The 19,242-nt window shown below is 42.3% G+C and overlaps 1 protein-coding gene across 2 annotated transcripts in view; it reads left to right on the top strand.

Annotated features, from left to right (window-relative positions):
• Positions 1-19,242, top strand: part of Tesk2 (testis associated actin remodelling kinase 2) — an 88,756-nt gene that overhangs the window by 28,288 nt on the left and 41,226 nt on the right. For both annotated transcript variants that reach the window (XM_029476249.2, XM_021159371.2), the window contains exon 3: positions 7,813-7,934. In XM_029476249.2, coding sequence (XP_029332109.1) covers positions 7,813-7,934 — 122 coding nt within the window. The remainder of the gene's footprint in view (positions 1-7,812; positions 7,935-19,242) is intronic.

Raw genomic sequence — 19,242 nt, 5'->3', positions numbered from 1 at the left:
AGGAGTCTTCTTAATATGCATAGTCTTCAACTGATCATTTGAAAATCTGAAAAGAACAAAAAGGCTGCCCTGCAAGAAAGAACTCCTGCCTGGGTAAGTGAGCTGACATGCGGCTTTGCCTGGCTTTGGAGTGGAGAAGACCATGCAGCTCTTCCTGGGCTTTGAGCCTATAGTTAGGTGAAGACACACTGTCTTGAGCAAGCAGCACAAAGTGAGGACCCATGGCAGGGTCAAGCCATGAAAACTCCCATCATTTATTTTTAGCATGCTTCTTAGTTTTCTGTGGACTACTTTCTTGTATTTTCTTCTTTAGTCTTGAAGAAGTAACCACTGGGGATGGGATTCTTTGAGGGTCTTCAGCGAACCAAGGACTTCCTACGTAGGCTCCCGATTTTTCTTAGGCCGGCCTCAACTGTGCTGTGTAGAAAAGGATAAGGTTGAGATCTTGATCCTCCTGCCTTCACTTTCCCATGCTGGGACTACTGGATTGAGCCACCAAACCTGGCTCATTTGTTTTTTTCTAAGCAATCATTCATGAGGCATTTATTCACTATTTATGTATACTTGAAAGAAGTGTACACTGGAGTTTTCTATTCTCTACTTAACAAGATTATGAAGAGTCTAAAATATTTATGGATCAAAACACAACTGGTTTATACATGAACTATAAAGAACACTAAGTCTACATACAGCTGTGCTGTAAGACCAGAGACGGTTTTTTAACTCATGTTTTTATTATCAAAACAATTTAACTTATCTCATGGGGAAACAAGCCAGCATTGGGTGATGAAAACCTCTCTTGGCTATTATATCTCCTAATTTCTTGTCTTTTGTGCCTGAGTATTGAAGATGTAACAGCTTGAGGGGATGTCAGCAATAGATGGGCTACAAAGGACCCATCAGTTCTTAAAGACTAAGATTATTTGCTGAAATATCTGTTGAGATAGCTGCAGCCCCCTTGCAATCCATCTCTGTAGGATGCAGCAAGCGTTGATTCTACAGCATGCTTTGTCAAGGAGGCTGACCGCGAAAGGCGTGTGGTAGATACCCAGCGGCCACAGTGGGCATATTGAATGCAGTGTTAATTTATTTTTGACGGCTGCTTTTGTGCTACAGAGGCCAAGCTGAGTAGTTATTAGAGACCACAAGGCCTCAGGGCCCTGTTACGTTATGTTTACTGTCTGACCCCAAACGGAAAGTTTGCCAACCCATGATCTAATAGCTCTAGTGGATGGCTAAGGGGAAGTTAGGTTTAGTTTTAATTATAAAGTACAGATGGTTATAGAACTTAAAAGGTCAAGTGAAAGGAAAGGTGTCAGTAACAATGAAAAGAAATGTTTGACTCCAGATACAAGTTACACAGGCAACTTAATGACCTTCAGCTGAGAAGACCTACTAGCAAGAAGAAAAATGAAAAAAGAAAAGAAAGGGGGATTTAGTGGGGGGATGGTGACCAGCAGTGCTGTCATGCGCCTTAATTCCTGCCCAGCACTCAGGAAGTTCTTGAAGAGTGTATGTGGTATTTCAGTTTTGGAATTCAGGGCCCTGCAGACATTGTTAACAATAGATCTTCCTTAGTTGTATTACCTGCTTAGGTTATACTGTCTTTGTTTAGCTCTAAAGTCTGCCTCTATAGAGTCCTGGCTCCACAAAAGTTCTCAGTAGCTCAGACTACAAACTTATACCACTGTGCCGCCTGCGGCTTTTCTGTGTTTGTTTCTGTTTCAGCAGTATCTAGCACAGCCCTGCCACCTAGAGATAACTCATTAAATATTAGTTGCACAAGAGAAGACCTTTATATATGCACCTGTACATGTGTACCTGCATGCATGGGTTCATTTACATAATAAAAAGAGGGCCCAGAGCCGCGCTTGATTTCAATCGCAACTGCCACTGTAAAAGTAATTTTAAAAAAGTAAAAGGCAAAGGAAGTAATACCTAGTCAATGGAGTTGAAGATGTGCGAAGGTTCTATATATATGTAAAGGATTTACACCGTTATATACAGACATTATTCTAAGAGCTACTTGCTGATTTCATATACCTGTTTAAGAGCTGTTCAGTTCTTTGTGCTAGGTACCATGTTAACTTTTATGTATTTTCTTGTTTAAGATCTGTAAAAACCTTGTAAGTAGTTATACTTCCATTTTTTAAAGTTCATTTTATTTTTACTTATGTATATGTGACTATGTATATATACTTATGTATACGTATGTGAGCAGATACCCAGAGGAAGTCAGAAGAGTCTGTCCTGTCCCCTGAGCCCGGAGTTAACAGGCAGTTAGTTGTAAGATGCTTGACACGTGTCCTGAGATTCAGACTTGCTTAACCACTGAGCCATAGCTCCAGCCCCAATATTTCTAATTTATAATGAAGAAACTGAGGTTCAAAGATGATTACTATCCTGCCAGGTCCACCATGACATGTACATGCTGAAGCTAGGACTTTTGAGTTCCTTGGAGGAGAAGATGCTCAGTGGGTAAAATACTTGGTGTGCAAACATGAACACCTGAGTTTGGATCCCTCTACCCATATGGAAAGCTGGGCATGGTGGCCACACCTGTTCCTCCAGCCCTTAGTGGTAGAAAAAGCAGGACTCTGGGGATCTGTTGGCTAGCGTCAGGGTCAGCGTGAGACTGTGTCTTAAAGGAATGAGATGGGCTGGGTGGTGGTGGCTCACACCCAGATCTAGAGAAATCCTGTCTCAAATAACCAAAAAAAAGAAAAAAAAAAAAAAAGAAAGGAAATAAGATGGAAGAGCTGGAGAGATGTCTCAGTGGCTCAAAACCATCTTCCAGTGCCAGAGGATCCAGCCCCATCTGACCTCCATAGGCACTGGGCATACACATACTGCACAGACGTGAAAGCCAAACATTCATGCACAAACAGTAAGTCTTAAAACAATAGATATACAGTTGAGGAAACTGTGACTTCACACACACACCTACACACACACACACAGAGTCTTTTTCTCTGTCTCTCTCTTTCATTCTCTCTATCTTTTTCTCTCTCTCCTTCCTTCTCTTCCTCCCTCTCTCCCTCCCTCCCTCTCTCCCTCCCTCCTCATGGATATGAAGAATTCTAATTTTCTCCCATTATATTTTTCTAAACTGGCAACACAAATACCACCTTCTAAAGAACAATACACTTACAAGCTAAAAGAACCCAGTGTTTGCCATCTGTTTGCCACTGAAATATTGATTTATTCATGTTTCTGGTTATGCATTTATTATTTAACGCATATACAGCTTGTCATGCAAACTCTGAGGCATTCCCAACAGTTATGGTTGAAGGGAAGCAGGAGAACATTTTAGCAAACAAATATTATTCTGTGATGTTTATTGTTGTGACTGGGTAGATGGAGGTCTTATTTGTGCTTATAGGTATATGCAACCATGCCAGTTTTATGCATGCTTAAATTAAATGCCTTCTACCAGTGGAAATACATTTTTTTAAGATTTATTTATTATATATAAGTACACTGTTGCTGTCCTCAGACACACCAGAAGAGGGCATCAGATCTCACCACAAATGTGGCTGCTGGGGCCCAAACTCACGACCTCTGGAAGAGCAGCCAGTGCTCTCAACCACTGAGCCATCTCTCCAGCCCCAGAAGTTAAGTTTTTGCTTTTTTTTTTTTTTGACAGGGTTTCTCTGTGTAGCCCTGGCTGTCCTGGTACTCTGTAGACCAGGCTGGCCTTGAACTCAGAAATTTACCTGCCTCTGCCTCTCAAGTGCTGGGATTAAAGGTGTATGCCACCACACCGGACGAGGTTAAGTTTTTAAGTTTTTATATTCTCTCATACCTTTGTCTGGTACTTATTTATTTATTTATTTTGATTTTCTTTTTTTCGAGACAGGGTTTCTCTGTATAGTCTTGGCTGTCCCGGAACTCACTCTGCACCATCCCTGCCCAGCTTGGAGTTTTACTTGATCAGAGTCATTTGGCATTTTTTTAATCTTTGTTTTACTAATATTTCTCCTTCCCAAAATTAAGTTTTTAGTTTGTTGAATAGTTTCATAAAACTCTATAAATGGTTTGTTTTCTGTTTCATAATTCTACACTTGTCTATAAGTATACTTATTTGGAGTATTCTGTATTTTCCTAGTGTTTGTAAGTTTACCCATAACTCATTTTGTTGTTTTTGTTCCTTTGAGATAGGATTTCTTGTAGCCCAGAGGGCCTCAAACCCACCTTGAAGTTCTGTTCTTCCTGCTCTGAAACTGGTCTTTGGCCACTTTACAGGTTCTTCTTTCTTCTACTCTTCTCTTTCCTTGTTCCATCCTTTCAACACCCTAACACTAGATAGGAGAGAAGAAAGGATAGAGGGGGAAGGGGGGGAGCTATTGTTAGGCTACTTCCTGCTGATTGTCAATTCCTTGGGGCAAGTTTGATTTTCACTGTCAGGATATCTAATTTCTTCTTGTTGTTTTCTCTTTGCACAACAAACCACCACCAACAGCAGAAAAAACAGCCAGCCACCAACCCACCAACCATGACCAACCCTGAATCTCAGGGTGCTAACATTTCCATGCCCTCTGAAAAGTACCCAGGATTTCTGATATCTCAATATCACAGAAATTATCTGCAGCAAAATCATGCTCTTGCTAGATCTGAACTATTATGGTACCAGGTATACATGTGCTTGCTGTCTGTCTGTCTATCTATCTATCTATCTATCTATCTATCTATCTATACACACACACACACACACACACACACACACACACGGGGAAGCACTCATACACAGAAAATAAAATAAATATATCTTTTTTGTTTTTGTTTTTTGAGACAGGGTTTCTCTGTATAGCCCTGGCTGTCCTGGAACTCACTTTGTAGACCAGGCTGGCCTCGAACTCAGAAATCCTCCTGCCTCTGCCTCCCGAGTGCTGGGATTAAAGGCATGCGCTACCACTGCCTGGCTCTTAAAAACTTTTTTTGAGATAAGCTGTCTCTATTATGTGGCCCTGGCTATCCTAGAAGATGTAGACAAGGCTGGCTTTGAACTCGGAGATCTACCTGCTTCTGTTTCCTAAGTGTTGGAATTAAAGGTATGTATTACCTAGCTAAAATGAGTCTTTAAAATAAGAAAGCAAGCCTGACGTAGTGGCACTTTATCTTTAATCCCAAACTTGGGAAGCAGAAGCAGGCATATCTCTGTAAACCAAGGCCATATTGGTCTACATATGCAGTTACAGAGCAGCCAGAGCTATATAGTGAGTGTGTTTGCAAAATGAAACAAAGCAAACAAACAAAATAAATAAATAAATAAAAATTAAAGGAAGACAGATTGCTTATCCCTAAATGTTTTATTATCAAATATTCTTGTTTGTTTGTTTGTTTGTTTGTTTTGTTTTGTTTTTTTTGTTTTTTTTTTTTGAGACAGGGTTTCTCTGTATAGCCCTGGCTGTCCTGGAGCTCACTTTTGTAGACCAGGCTGGCCTGGAACTCAGAAATCCGCCTGCCTCTGCCTCCCGAGTGCTGGGATTAAAGGCGTGCGACACCAGGCCCGGCCAAATATTCTTAAGATTGAACATTTTGTTAAACATGCACAGTGGGGAGGGCAGGTGGTTGTGGTTTATGCTTTCAGTCCCAGCACTTGGAAGGCAGAGGCAGATGGATCTCTGAGTTTGGGGGCAGCCTGTCTAGAGTGTGTTCTAGGACAGCCAGGGCTATAAAGAAAAAACTTATCTCAAAAAATAAGAAACAAAAAGAAAAATTAGAGAAAGTCAGGCAGTGGTGGCTTGTGTTTAATCCAGCGCTCAGAGGTAGAGTCAGGTGGATCTCTGAGTTTGGGAGCAGCCTGATCTACAAATCAAGTCCCAAGACAGCCAGGGCTACACAAAGAAACCATGTACTGAAAAGCCAGGAAAAATAAACTAAAACTTCAGAGTGAACCAGGATATGGAGCACATACTTCTATTCCAGTACTCCCTTCGAGTTAGAGAGCATCCTGTTCGATCTGATGAATGCCAGTCCAATTCATGCTGTATAGCAGGACTATTTCAAAAATGATAACAAAAATATCCAGTGACAGTAGATGGGGAGACCCACTCACACACAGATGTGATCTGCACATAGAGCTGGAAAAATACTGTCAGTGAGATCTTTGTATAGAAAGGCCTCTTTTAACTTATCCTTGCAGGATCTAGAAAGGAAAGCCACTTCTCTTTCTTTAATCACGAGATACACGACAACAGTGTCATTGATTCCCCAGAAGAGAGTTGGCTTCCAGATCTCTAGAAGGATCTAGATGAAGAGAGGGCCTGCCAGCATTTTTCTTCGTTTTTCTGAGGATGGCTTCTGTAGCTTTCCAGCTTCTCTGCTGTGACCACTGCAAACCGTTGTTGCTTTAAGTACAAGACAAAGATAAGATGTGATGTGTCCTGTAGCAATGGATAAATTACACTTTAGAGTTATAGTTGTTTCATTGAGCCTTTGCAGGGCAAAGACAAAAGTCGAGGCAAAGTAATATTCCTGAAGTTCACAGAATGACAGTAGCTTTGCATTCCAGTCCCTGCTGCACCAGTTCTGAAATTAAATTTAAACAGTTATATTTGTTGATTGTGTGTGTGTGCGCATGTGTGCGCCCGTGCATGCATATGCACATGTCCAGTACACTGAGGTCAAAATCAGGACTTTGTGCATGATGAGTCAATACCCTACCCTTGAGCTACACCCCAGCTCTGTTATTCACCACTCAGAGATACATTTTTATAGTGCTAGTGCAAGCTGAAAGTATGTCATTTTTATGCCTTATAAAGTGTCTTATAAAGACAGTTTTATAGCTCATTGTTACATAAGGCTTACTCATACTTCTTCCCTTCCCCCACACTTAAGACTTTCAGAGGGACTGTTTCCTTCTGGAATCCCAACTCACCAGCCTTGGCCTTAAGGAAGCAGAGTAAAAGAATTGCCTCATTATCCAGGTGTGGGGGCTGAGTCAGGAGGATTGTGTGAAGCTACAATTAGACAAACAGCATCGTGAGATTCAGAGATACGTAACAAGACCCTGCCTAATCACCGTGTTGCTGGATGTGATGGTGTGCCTGTAATCCCACTCTAGAGGTGGAGGCAGAAGGATCAGGTGTTCGCCTTCATCCTCAGCTACATAGGCAGTTTGGGGCCAACCTGGGTTGGGTCCCAACTCTTCCCTGCCCCCCCAAACAAAAAACCCATAAAAATGAAAATAAAAGATATGAGACATTGTATTTCTGGCCAACTCAGTGTGGAACAATTTCGGTCTTGGATGAAATACATCTTTATTAATGGAGAAAGACAAGTACAATTTTTTTAAAGATGTATTCATTTTTATGTATATGGGTACACTGTAGCTGAACAGGTGGTTGTGAGCCTTCCTATGCTTGTTGGGAATTGAATTTTTTAGAACCTCTGCTCACTCCAGCCAACCCCACTCACACAGTCCCTGCTCACTCTGGCCCAAAGATTTATTTATTATATCTAAGTACACTGTAGCTGTCTTCAGATGTGCCAGATGAGGACGTTCGATCTCATTACAGATGGTTGTGAACCACCATGTGGTTGCTGGGATTTGAACTCAGGACCTTTGGAAGAGAAGAAGAGCACTCAGTGCTCTTGCATTTTGAGCCATCTCAGGCCCCTCCCCCCTTTTTTTTTGAGACTAGATCTCACGGTGTAGCCCAGGCTGGCCATACACTCATATTTCTGCATCAGCATCCAGAATGCAAGATTTGTTTTATCTAAGCTGTTACTAGACATCCTGGTATGTTCTGTGTGTGGAGACCTTGCTGTCACCTACAGCTGTTGCTTTTGCTTTATTTAACTTTGTAGGTGCGACACAGAGCTTCTGGTCAGGTGATGGCTCTCAAGATGAACACGCTGAGCAGTAACCGAGCAAACCTGCTGAAAGAGATGCAGCTCATGAATAGACTCTCCCACCCCAACATCCTCAGGTAATGGGTCTTCCTTCTTTCCTTCCTTCCTTCCTTCCTTCCTTCCTTCCTTCCTTCGTTCCAGGATCAGTAAGAGGCATCACTGGATGCCTGCTGCAGTAGTACTTTATCTCGTGGAGTCCATCTTGCTGGGGTTTAGCTAGGCTCTAGGTCTTTTTCTCCCCATTACAACTTAATTTCCTGTAATTAACAATATTTAGTACGGCAGCTTCTTCTCTCGGGTTGCTTTATTCTCATCAGAACATCAGTACTAGCCCATTAGAATAATTGTTTCCTGCTGTGATTAGGAATCCGTCAGATAAGAGACTGATCTATGTGGCTGTTTAATTTTTCTTAATTGCTTTATGAGGACTTGTAATTACATCAGTGAATGAAAAGAACAGCAACGTTATGGTGTAAGACTGTGAGTACTCACTTAGGAGACGCAACTTGCCTTTGAGAAGTGTTGTACTTATGCTTGCGAACCAGGATAACTCAGTGGGTAAAGGAGCCTGACCCCAGCCTGATAACCTAGTTGGGCCCCCTGGGTTCCACATGGCAGAGGGAGAAAATACAATGGTGGCCCTACTTTCAGCTAGACTGTCACTGACCTCTGTATATGCTTAACATGTAGTCTATGTCTCCTTTTCCTCTTGGCGTGCACGTGCAGGCATGCATGAAATAAATTTAATTAAAATTTTTTAATCCCAATATTCAGGAGTCAGAGACAGGTGGATCTCTGTGAGTTCGAGGTCAGCCTGGTCTACAGAGTGAGTTCCAGGACATCTGGGGCTACACAGAGAAAGCCTGTCTTGAAAAACCAAAAAAAAAAAAAAAAAAAATTACACTGGCTGAAGGAAGCTCAGCAGTGAAGAGCCCTGGCTGCATTCTCACCACCTACAAGGTCCAGTTATTAGTAAACTCAAGTTCCAGAGGATTCCACACCCTCTTCTGGTCTCTGTAGATACCAGGCATACATGTGGTGCAAATGCATATACACGTACAAAGCACCTGAAATAAAAATACAATCTTTTAAAAAAGGGTTGATATATGTATATATATATATATGTGTAATCAATATCTGAATATTTCTCACTTTAATCATGATATAGTAGGCAACTGTGCTGTGCTTCCAAATGATAGTGCACAGGCAATATAAGATGCTTATAATGTTGAAAATGACCATGCGGGCCTCAAAAATTCTATTGACTCCCAAGATCTGGAGTTACAGGTGAGTCACCATAAACAGGTTATATAAGAAATTTTTCTCCCCCACAACCCCTCTTTCTTGACAGGGTCCCATGTAGAGTCCACTGGCCTTGAACTCATTACATAGCTGAAACTGGCCTTGAACTCCCATCCTCCTGCTTTGCCATCCAAGTGCTAGAATCACAGGCATGGACCACCATATAGTTGATAGGAGTCTTTTGCCTGCAAGTATGTATGCCAGTGCCTGCATAAGCCAAAAGAGACTGTGAAACTGGAGTTACAGAATGAATTTGGGATTGGACCCAGATTGTCTTCAAGAGTGACCAGTGCTCTTTCTTAATCACTGAGCCATTTCCTTACCCCTCCTTTAAGGGTTTTAAAGAAAGGTTATCCTAGCTGGGCAATGGTGGCACATGACTTTAATCCCAGCACTTTCAAGGCAGAAGCAGGTGGATCTCTGACTTTGAGGCCATCCTGGTCTACAGAGCAAGTACCAGGACTGCCAAGGCTATACAGAAAAACCCTGTCTTAAACAAACAAACAAACAAACAAACAAAACAAAACCCCCCACAACAACAAAAAAGTAGAAAGTTGGGGGCTGGTGAGATGGCTCAGCGGGTAAGAGCACTGACTGTTCTTCTGAAGGTCATGAGTTCAAATCCCAGCAACCACATAGTGGCTTACAACCCACCCAAAATGAGATCTGACACCCTCTTCTGGTGTGTACTTATGTATAATAAATAAATCTTTTTTTTAAAAAAGTAGCAAGTTAAGTGGTAAAGTGTGCATGAGGATTCTAAAAGAAATAAAGAAATAATAAATTTCTCATGCATTTAGAATAGCAAAGAGATATGAGAAAAAACAAAAACAAAAAAAGCCCTGGTCAAAAGCCATTGGGGAATGGAAATTAGGAGGATATGGAATTGGGTTACAGATCTTGAGCACAAGACTTCCTGGCATAAACAACTCTATTCACAAGAAGCCCAAACTATCAATTCCTCCAGGCTCAACAAAATACTTCATTGTTTATTTAACTGATAACTTAGAACAACTGATAGTAAAACCCATCCATCTTACCTATACCTGTGTAGAAGAATATACATGCAAGCAAAGTGTATATCCCTCCCACCTCTGTGCCTACCCACTTGTTTTCTCGGATTTATTTACCTGCCCTTTGCTGGGATTGCAAGCGTGTGCCACCACATCCTGCTCTCCTTTTCTTTCTAAATGGAAATTTTTGTAGGGAAGATGATGAAAGGGAAAAGTTTAGCATGGAAGTTAGGGTCAAGGAGAGGAGACAGACAAACCTGGAGTAGCTCAGCTCACACTCTCCTGCTGGGCATGCAGAGCTCACACTCTGCATAGCTTACACTCTTCTGCTGGGCATGGCCTGCCGCAGAGGAACAATGTGTGCCCAGAGGATCGGGTGCCACCCTCCAGCAGGTCTCACATAGCAGCCTTTCCCCCACAGACTTCCAAATCACTAACTCGGGCATTTCCTTCCTTCCTCCTTCCTTCCTTCCTTCCTTCCTTCTTTCCTTCCTTTTTTGAGTGTTTAATTTTGTTTTGTTTTGTTTTGATTTTGAGTCAGGGTCTCCCTGTGCTGCCCTTGCTATCTTGGAACTCTGTAGACCAAGTAGTTTTAGAAGTCTGAGATCCACCTGCCTCTGCCTCTTCTGGGATTAAAGGTGTGCACCACCACGCCTAGCTCATGACAACTTGTTTTTGTTTTGTTTTTGTTTTCCTTCTGTTTTGTTTTGTTTTGTTTTCAAGACAGGGTTTCTCTGTGTAGCCCTGGCTGTCCTGGTACTCACTCTATAGACTGGCTGGCTTCAAACTCAGAGATCCCTCTGCCTCTTCCTCCCAAGGGATTCCTCCCAAGTACTGGAATTAAAGACCTGTGCCACTACCACCAGGCTGCCATTCTTTTGTTTAAAATTTTTTACATGTATTTTATGTATGGCTGCATATATGAGTGCACATGAGACATGCATATGTGGAGGTCACAGGACAGCTTGCAGGAATTGGCTCTCTCCTTTCACCATGAGTTCTGCAGTGATTGATCCCAGGGCATCGATCTTTGTTGCAAGTACCCTAGCATGCAAAGTCATCTTTCTGTACCCTACCTTTGTTTATGAGACAGGATGTTGCTATGTAGCCAACCTAGCCTCAACTTTGCAATCCTCCTGCCTCAGCCTTCTGCTAAGTTTTTCAGGTGCATGCATTGATCTTACCAAACATACTTCTAGTTTTTGTTGTTCCGGTTCGGTACAGCTAATTTAAAGAAGGACTCACTGACGTATTACGTCCTTGTTCTTTTCTGACTACTGGTGTTTGTTCAAAGTTTCTCCAGCTCAAGATGGGCATGGTGGGGATTGCCTGTATTCCAGATGGAGGCAGGAGGATTAAGAGTACAAGTTTAGCTTTGCTGTAAAATAAAATTGTATTTGTTATAATGGAGAATGTGACTCACTTACCAATCATTTCCCTGGGTCAGCTGTGGAGCAGGTTATCTAGCCTGTTGAGTACAAAGGATTTAGGAACCCATTGTCTTCCAGTCCCTTTAGTAAAGAAGCAGACTATGCACGTAAGAAATAGAAGGAGCTGAAGTGTAGCTCAATGGTAGAATGCTTGCCTGGTGCGAATAGGTTGTGGGTTCAATCACTAGCACAGAGGAGAAGGAAGAGGGCAGTGTGGGGGAAGACTAGGAGAGAGATTAGTATCAGCTACTGCCTTGATGATGGTTATTAAAATAGCCATCTTTCCAGTTAGCCAACCTGAAAAAATCCCAGGCATCTTCAGTATCCCTTTGTTCCTTGGTTTGATCCTGAATCTTGAAGACATATGCGTCTGTTCTTTTGTAGTGCTATATCTCTCTTCACTTTCACCTGCAATGGAAATTATTTTCCCTCTTCCTTCTGTCTCCATGCATCCTGAGGCATAGTCCTAACTGAACAGTCTTCCCCCTCTTCCTCTTTCTGTGCTGAGGGTAGAATATAGGGCTTCTTGCTATATCCCCAGATACGGTAGTTTTTTCTTAGAGTTTTTGATGACTCAACATTGATTTTAGACCTGAATCAGAAATCACTTAGACAATCTGATCTGTTTTTCCTGATTATCTTCTTTTCTTTTCTTTTCTTTTCTTTCCTTTTCTTTTCTTTTCTTTTCTTTTCTTTTCTTTTCTTTTCCTTTCTTTCTTTCTTCTTCCTTTCTTTCTTTCTTTCTTTCTTTCTTTCTTTCTTTCTTTCTCTTTCTTTCTTCTCTCTCTCTCTCTCTCTCTCTCTCTCATATATTTAACATAGCTTAAACATTTCTTAACATTCTCTAGGGCATATTATTCAACCTCTGAACTTTGATTTTAACTGCCAAATGAAGGACTAGGAATATATCAGTGGCATTAAGTCATTGTGATTTTAATTTTTTCAAATCTTTTTAATGATGGTTCTTAAATGCTTTAACCTCCCTTGTAGCCTGTCACCCACCAGAGGGAGTGGACAAGAAAGGATACAGGGGAGGTGGACCTGTTTAGAAAGGTTTCTTTGGAGCAACTCCTTTCTGTGTTGTGTGGAAATTGACAGTTCAGTTTATAGGTTAGCAGCGGCAGCTTGCTCCATTCACAAACACTTCATGGATACAACAGCAGTCCAGTTTGGTAGAGTCAGAATAGCAAACACAAATCAGCAATTGTGGCACTACCTAGCAGAGACAGCCAGGCCTCAGCCTCGGCTGGAGTCAGCAGGAGGGACCAGGAGGAATGCCAAGAGAAGTTCGCTGTGCCTCTCTCAGGGAGGTGAAGATCAGTGAGACCCACAGCTAGCTCTATAAGCAAGCCAAGTTCCACCTTTGTATGCTCAGGTTAAAGCATCATGTGTCCTTCATGTGTCTTGCCTCAGCACGTGAGTCTGTCTCAGCTGACATCGTGGTGAACCATCAGAAGTTTTTTTGTGAGGTTCTCTCTATGGAGTCCCAACAAGAGGAGCTCAACCATGCAGCGTAAAGTGGACCAGTATATGCATATTGTCAGCAAAGAATCCTACCTTCATCTCATGTCCTTTCATGTGCTTGCTTTAGCAGAACATCCTTTCTCCTGTGTCTGCTTCAGCTAAACATTCCTTCATGAGTCTGCCTTACTCTTTTACCTGTGTCCACTTTAGTTAAACCTTCCTTCACGTGTTTGCCCCAGCAAAACACCATCTGGTAGAAATCCCAAAGAACCCTGAAGTTTCCACTAGTATTTCTTTTTTTTTTTTAAAGATTTATTTATTTATTTATTATATGTAAGTACACTGTAGCTGTCTTCAGACACTCCAGAAGAGGGAGTCAGATCTCCTTAAGGATGGTTGTGAGCCACCATGTGGTTGCTGGGATTTGAACTCTAGACCTTCAGAAGAGCAGTCGGGTGCTCTTACCCACTGAGCCATCTCACCAGCCCTCCACTAGTATTTCAAGTCATACTAAATTAAATGGTGACTCTTAAATGATAAGGCTTGAAAATTTACTGTATTAGAGTGTCTATGTGTGCATGCACAGGTACACATGTCTGTTTCAGAATAGTGTTTAAAAATGATGGATTAAAGGAGATCTCTCGGATTTTATCATTATAATCCTGGTATCTAGGGCAGAGAGTCTTCAGAGATGGGCACTCTTAAACATCATGTACAATTAGGCCTAGTGGCTCAGGCTAACTTGGAACTTAGAACAATCCTCCTGCCGCACCCTTCTAAGTGCTGAGATTTCAGATATACACCACTATGTCTGGCTTTTTTAATATTTTGCTGTTGTTATTTGTTGAGTGCATTCATGCATTAGAGTTTCTATCACTGTGCTAAAACACTATGACCAAAAGCAACATGGGTTTGTTTCATTTTACAAGTTTGATGTCACAGTCCATCATTGAGGGCAGTCAGGGCAGCGGAGGCCATGGAGGAATGCTGCTTACTGGTCTGTTCCTCATGGCTTGCTTAGCCTGCTTCCTTACAACAACCACCATCTGCCCAGGGGCAGCATCATCCACAATGACCTGGGCCCTCCCACATCACCTGTTAATCAAGAAAATACCTCTCACGCTTGCCTACAGGCCAATCTCATGAAGACACTCTCGCAGTTAAATTCTCTCTTTCTAGATAGGTCTAGGTTTGAGTCAAGTTGGTAAGAACCAACTAGTACAGTGTATGTGTGCTTGCATGCATGTCATGAGCAAGAGACAGACAGAGACAGAAACAGACACCCCAAAACCTTTGGGAGTGGATTCTCTCTTTCTACTGGGGACGGGAAAGGGGAGGGTCCTAAGGATCAGATTCAGGCTGTCAGGCTTGGTGGTGAGTGCCTCTTATCAGCTAAGCCATGTTCAAGGCCATCTTTTTGATTTTTTGGGGACAAGGTTTTAGTACATAGTCCAGGCTGGCCTTAGACTCACTATTTGGCTTGTTTGCCCCAAATCTTCAAGGTACTCTTACCTCAGTCTCTTGAAAGAGGCTTGGGCATGGTCAGGAACTCCTGTAATCACAGCACTCTGGAGGTAGGGAAGGGGATCAGTGTAAGTTCAAGGCCAGCTTGGGCTACATAGTAGGACCCCTTCTCAACAGACAAGGCAGGCATTGTAGTGCAGCCCTGTAAACACTGCCCTGGTGTAGCGAAGGTGTGAAGATTAGGAATTCAGAGCCATCTTTAGCTTAGTGAGTTTGAGGCCAGTCTGGGCACATAGTGAGTTCCATGACAGCCTGCACTATAGGGTGTGTAACCATGGGCTTTTCCCACCTGGCCTCTTTGTTCTCAAAATAATGACTCTGAGACTTAATATTTCATGAATAAATGCCTAGGCCACAAGCTTTGGCTCATATCTGCTAGCTCATAACTTAAGTACCCATTTATTCTATTCTAAACCCTGCCACATGACTGGCTACCTCCCATCAGCTTTTCTGGAGCCTACTTTCTAGAATCTTATCTCTCTCTGTCAGATGTCCCACCACCTAATTCTGCTGCAGTTCCTTGTTCATAGGCTTCTTATGATAGGCGACACTTCCACATAGTATATAAGGATCTTCTCTACAAGAATGAGATGTTGTCACAAACCAACCACACAACACAATAAGAAGGGTAGTAATACAGCAGGAAGTCCCGGGATGACTTCTGAGCAAGGGCATAAACACTAAGTTGCCCAATGGAATCCAAGGATTATGAGTTTCAGGAGAAATGCTGGGTTGCCGAATGAGGTGTAAGGAATAAGATACATGTTTCTTGATGTTTTGGCAAGGTGGAAAAACATATTCCAAAGGATTTCATGATTTTTTTTTCAGTAACTTTGAGAAAAAGAACTAATGGTGGGTATAAAATGAGCAAAAAATTTAAAAGGCAAAAATTATAAAAGAAGCCGGGCGGAGGTGGCGCACACCTTTAATCCCAGCACTTGGGAGGCAGAGGCAGGTGGATTTCTGAGTTTGAGGCCAGCCTGGTCTACAAAGTGAGTTCCAGGACAGCCAGGGCTACACAGAGAAACCCTGTCTCGAAAAACCAAAAAAAAAAAAATATATATATATATATATATATATATATATAAAAGAAACTAAATTTTGGGGCTGGCAGGATGGCTCAGTAGGCAAGAACACTGACTGCTCTTCCAGAGGTTGAGTTCAAATCCCAGCAACCACATGGTGGCTCACAACCACCCTTTAATGAGATCTGACGCCCTCTTCTGGTGCGTCTGAAGACAGCTACAGTGTACTTATGTATAATAATAAATTAAAAAAAAAACTAAATTTAATTACATGATGTCTGATCAAATAATGAGTACAGTCAATTATAGTGTAAACACTAATTCTCAAAATTTCCCTCTCTAAATATTGATGTCGCCTAAGTTTGTTTTCTAATAATATCAGAAGGGAAGTAGTTTGAGGGCCATATCCTGAGCTTTTAGCCTTTGAAGTTGGTTGATAATATCAGCAGTAGCTGTGGCTGGAGAGATGGCTCAGCAATTAAGAGCACTTGCTGTTTTTGCAGAGGACTCATATTCAGTCCCCTGTACCCACAACGGCCGCTCACAGCCATCCACAGCTCTGGTTTCAAGGAATCTGATGCCTTTTTTGACCTTTTTAGGCACAACACACACATGAAGTGCATATGTAAGTGCAGGCAAAGTTTTATACACAAAATTCAATGAATAAATCTAAAAAATAAATAAAGATCTGTAGTAGCAGTGTATAAGCTAGGTTCATAAAGGTGAACAGGAGATGAGTAAAGGTCAGGTAAAGTTGCTTATGCCTGGAATCCGTGTATTCTCTGTGCAGGCTAAGGCAGGTGGATCTCTGATTTGAGGCCAGCCTAGGTGACTATGGTATCTACCCTTACCCCTCCCCACAACCCCCCAAAAAATATAGGAAGAAATGGTTGGGCCGGGCGTGGTGACACACGCCTTTAATCCCAGCACCCGGGAGGCAGAGGCAGGTGAATTTCGAGTTCAAGGCGAGCCTGGTCTACAAAGTGAGTTCCAGGACAGCCAGGGCTGCACAGAGAAACCCTGTCTCAAAAAAACCAAAAAAAAAAAAAGAAAGAAAGAAAGAAAGAAAGAAAGAAAGAAAGAAAGAAAGAAAGAAAGAAAGAAAGAAAGAAAGAAAGAAAGAAAAAGGTTGGAAGAGAACACTGTGCAATAGTATTATTCTATGTGGTTGGACAAGATAGAGAGGTCTGTTATTTTCATTAGCTACCATTTGAGCGTCTGTAAGTGTGTCTGTCAGTGGTGGGACGTGTTAGAACGCTGTCACAGCCATGCAGGCCACGCTGACAGGAGCTGAGGCTGCTATGTGATAGCACCTGAGATCGTAGTGCTGTTACTGAACAAGACCTTCGAGGGAACAGATTTTAGCAATGGGAGATCAGGAGACATAAAGTTGCAGTTAGATAAACAAATCTGGAATTTAGAGGAGAGGTTCTGAACCTGTACAAACAGTGTAGCCTCTGCTATCTCCACTTTCTAATCTCTGAAGCAGGGAGCAGTAACAGTACTGTGTGTTATCCTAGGTTGATGGTAGGATTAGGTGAAGACTGTACATAAACCATTTGAGGGGACACTAAGGCCCACTCAGTGGTTCAAAGCATTCATTACTCTTGCCGAGGATGAGGTTTGGTTCTCAGTGTCCACATGATGGCACACAACTGTCTCTAACTTCTGTTCCAGATGATCCAACCCCCCTGGCCTTCTCAGACACTGTATGTAGGTGGTACACAAACATATAGTCAGACCAAATACCCATACACATAAAATAAAAATTTAGGCCGGGCCTGGTGATGCACTCCATAGGAAGGGCCAGGCAGATCCCGGAGTTTGCGGCCAGCCTGGTCTGTAGAGTGAGTTTCAAGACTGCCAGGTATACATAGAGAAACCCTGTCTTTGAACACCCCCCCCCCAAAAAAAAACCCACCACCTTTATAAAAGAAAAGAATTTGAGTAGTAAGGCTGACATGATGGCCCAGTGGATAAAGGTGCTTGCTGCTAAGCTCACTGATCTGAGTCATGTCCCTGGAATACACATACATGGAGGGAGCAGAGAAGACTCCCAATATCCTCTGACTTCTACATGCCCCTCCCATCGATCAACAAATGTAAGTTATCAACAAAAAGGAGTTTGAGGTGAGCTGTGAGCATGGCTCAGTAGACAGAACATTTAACATTCAAACGGCTGTGGGTTAGATCCGCAGCACTGCACAAGCTGGGCAGGGAGTGGAGACAGGGTGAGGGGTCCACTGTCATTCTCAGCTATGTAGTGATTCCAGGCTAGCCCAGGCTGGTGTCCTGAACTGGTCAAAGATCCTCATCTTTCCTCTGAATCACTTGAAGAAATGACCATGCTTGTTTCTATAATTCTATTCCTTTTAGCCCCTGAATGGTACATAATGTATATGTAACAAGTAGTGAAGAAAAATGTGCCCGACAGGCAAACAACTCAGCCATTTGCTAACTTGTGCCTTTGTTTAAGCCACCTGTTTCCTTACCTGTAAAATGGCAATAACATCATTTAATGCCTGTTAATATTTTTATAAAAGTTAAATGGGGTAATCTTATGAAGTTTTTTTTTTTTTTTTTTTTGTTTTTTGTTTTTTCGAGACAGGGTTTCTCTGTATAGCCTTGGCTGTCCTGGAACTCACTTTGTAGACCAGGCTGGCCTCGAACTCAGAAATCCGCCTGCCTCTGCCTCCCGAGTGCTGGGATTAAAGGCGTGCGCCACCATGCCCGGCTTTCTTATGAAGTTTGTGTTTGACATTTTTAAACAATTTTTTGACATAGAGTCTTGCTTTGTAGCCCATGCTAGGTGTGAAGTTGAAACGCTCTTGAATATTAGGGTAACAGGCTTGGACCTCCATGCTTTGTGCTTGACTTAACCTTACATGCTCAACAATGCTCTACATCAGCATTGGTTTTGTCTGACTTGCTTGAAGATGGGGTCAGCATGTTGATTTCTATAGCCCTTTTCTCTGGCTCCAATGATGAAAAAAATAACAGTTCTGGGGTACAACTCAGTAGCTGGTTTGAACCCTGGAACCACAAGAAAGGGACCTGTTATATGCAGGCTAGATTGAAGTTTTCTTTTTCTGTATAATTTTCTATTTTGGTGCCTGTATTTTTGTGGTACTCTATTCATCCATTCATTTATTTTTGAGGCATTGTCTTCCAGTGAGAGAATCTGTCTCAAAGGAATGGATAGCATGTGGATGACACCTGAGGCTATCCTCTGACCTCCATGTGCACTTGCATATGCTGTCACCCAGGCATATATGTGCACACATATGCATATGTATACGAATACATACATGCATATATAGGCAAATCCTGGACTGAGAGGGTTAAGGGTGGTGGCAGACATCTGTAATCCCAGTATTTGAGATGGGAGGGGAGGAACATCGAGCGTTCGAGGTCAGTGTGAGCCCACGCTACCCCTGTGGTGATGAGCGGGAAATAACCTTGACCGAGCCAGCTCTGCTGAGTATCAGCTCTGTGAGGTTCGGTGAGTTTTCCTTATGAATACTCATGTCTAGGACCTGGCACAACCAGTTTTCTATGCTGTACTATATCCAGAGCACATCTGACCTGTGTAGTAAGTATAGTAAACCTTTACCCAAGGATATTACA

The sequence above is a fragment of the Mus caroli genome, unplaced genomic scaffold, assembly GCF_978045245.1.
Source record: "Mus caroli unplaced genomic scaffold, Mus_caroli_1 scaffold_6, whole genome shotgun sequence".
NCBI lineage: Eukaryota > Metazoa > Chordata > Mammalia > Rodentia > Muridae > Mus > Mus caroli.
The sequence above is the reverse complement of the archived record's forward strand: the minus strand, read 5'-3'. Positions and strand labels throughout refer to the sequence as shown.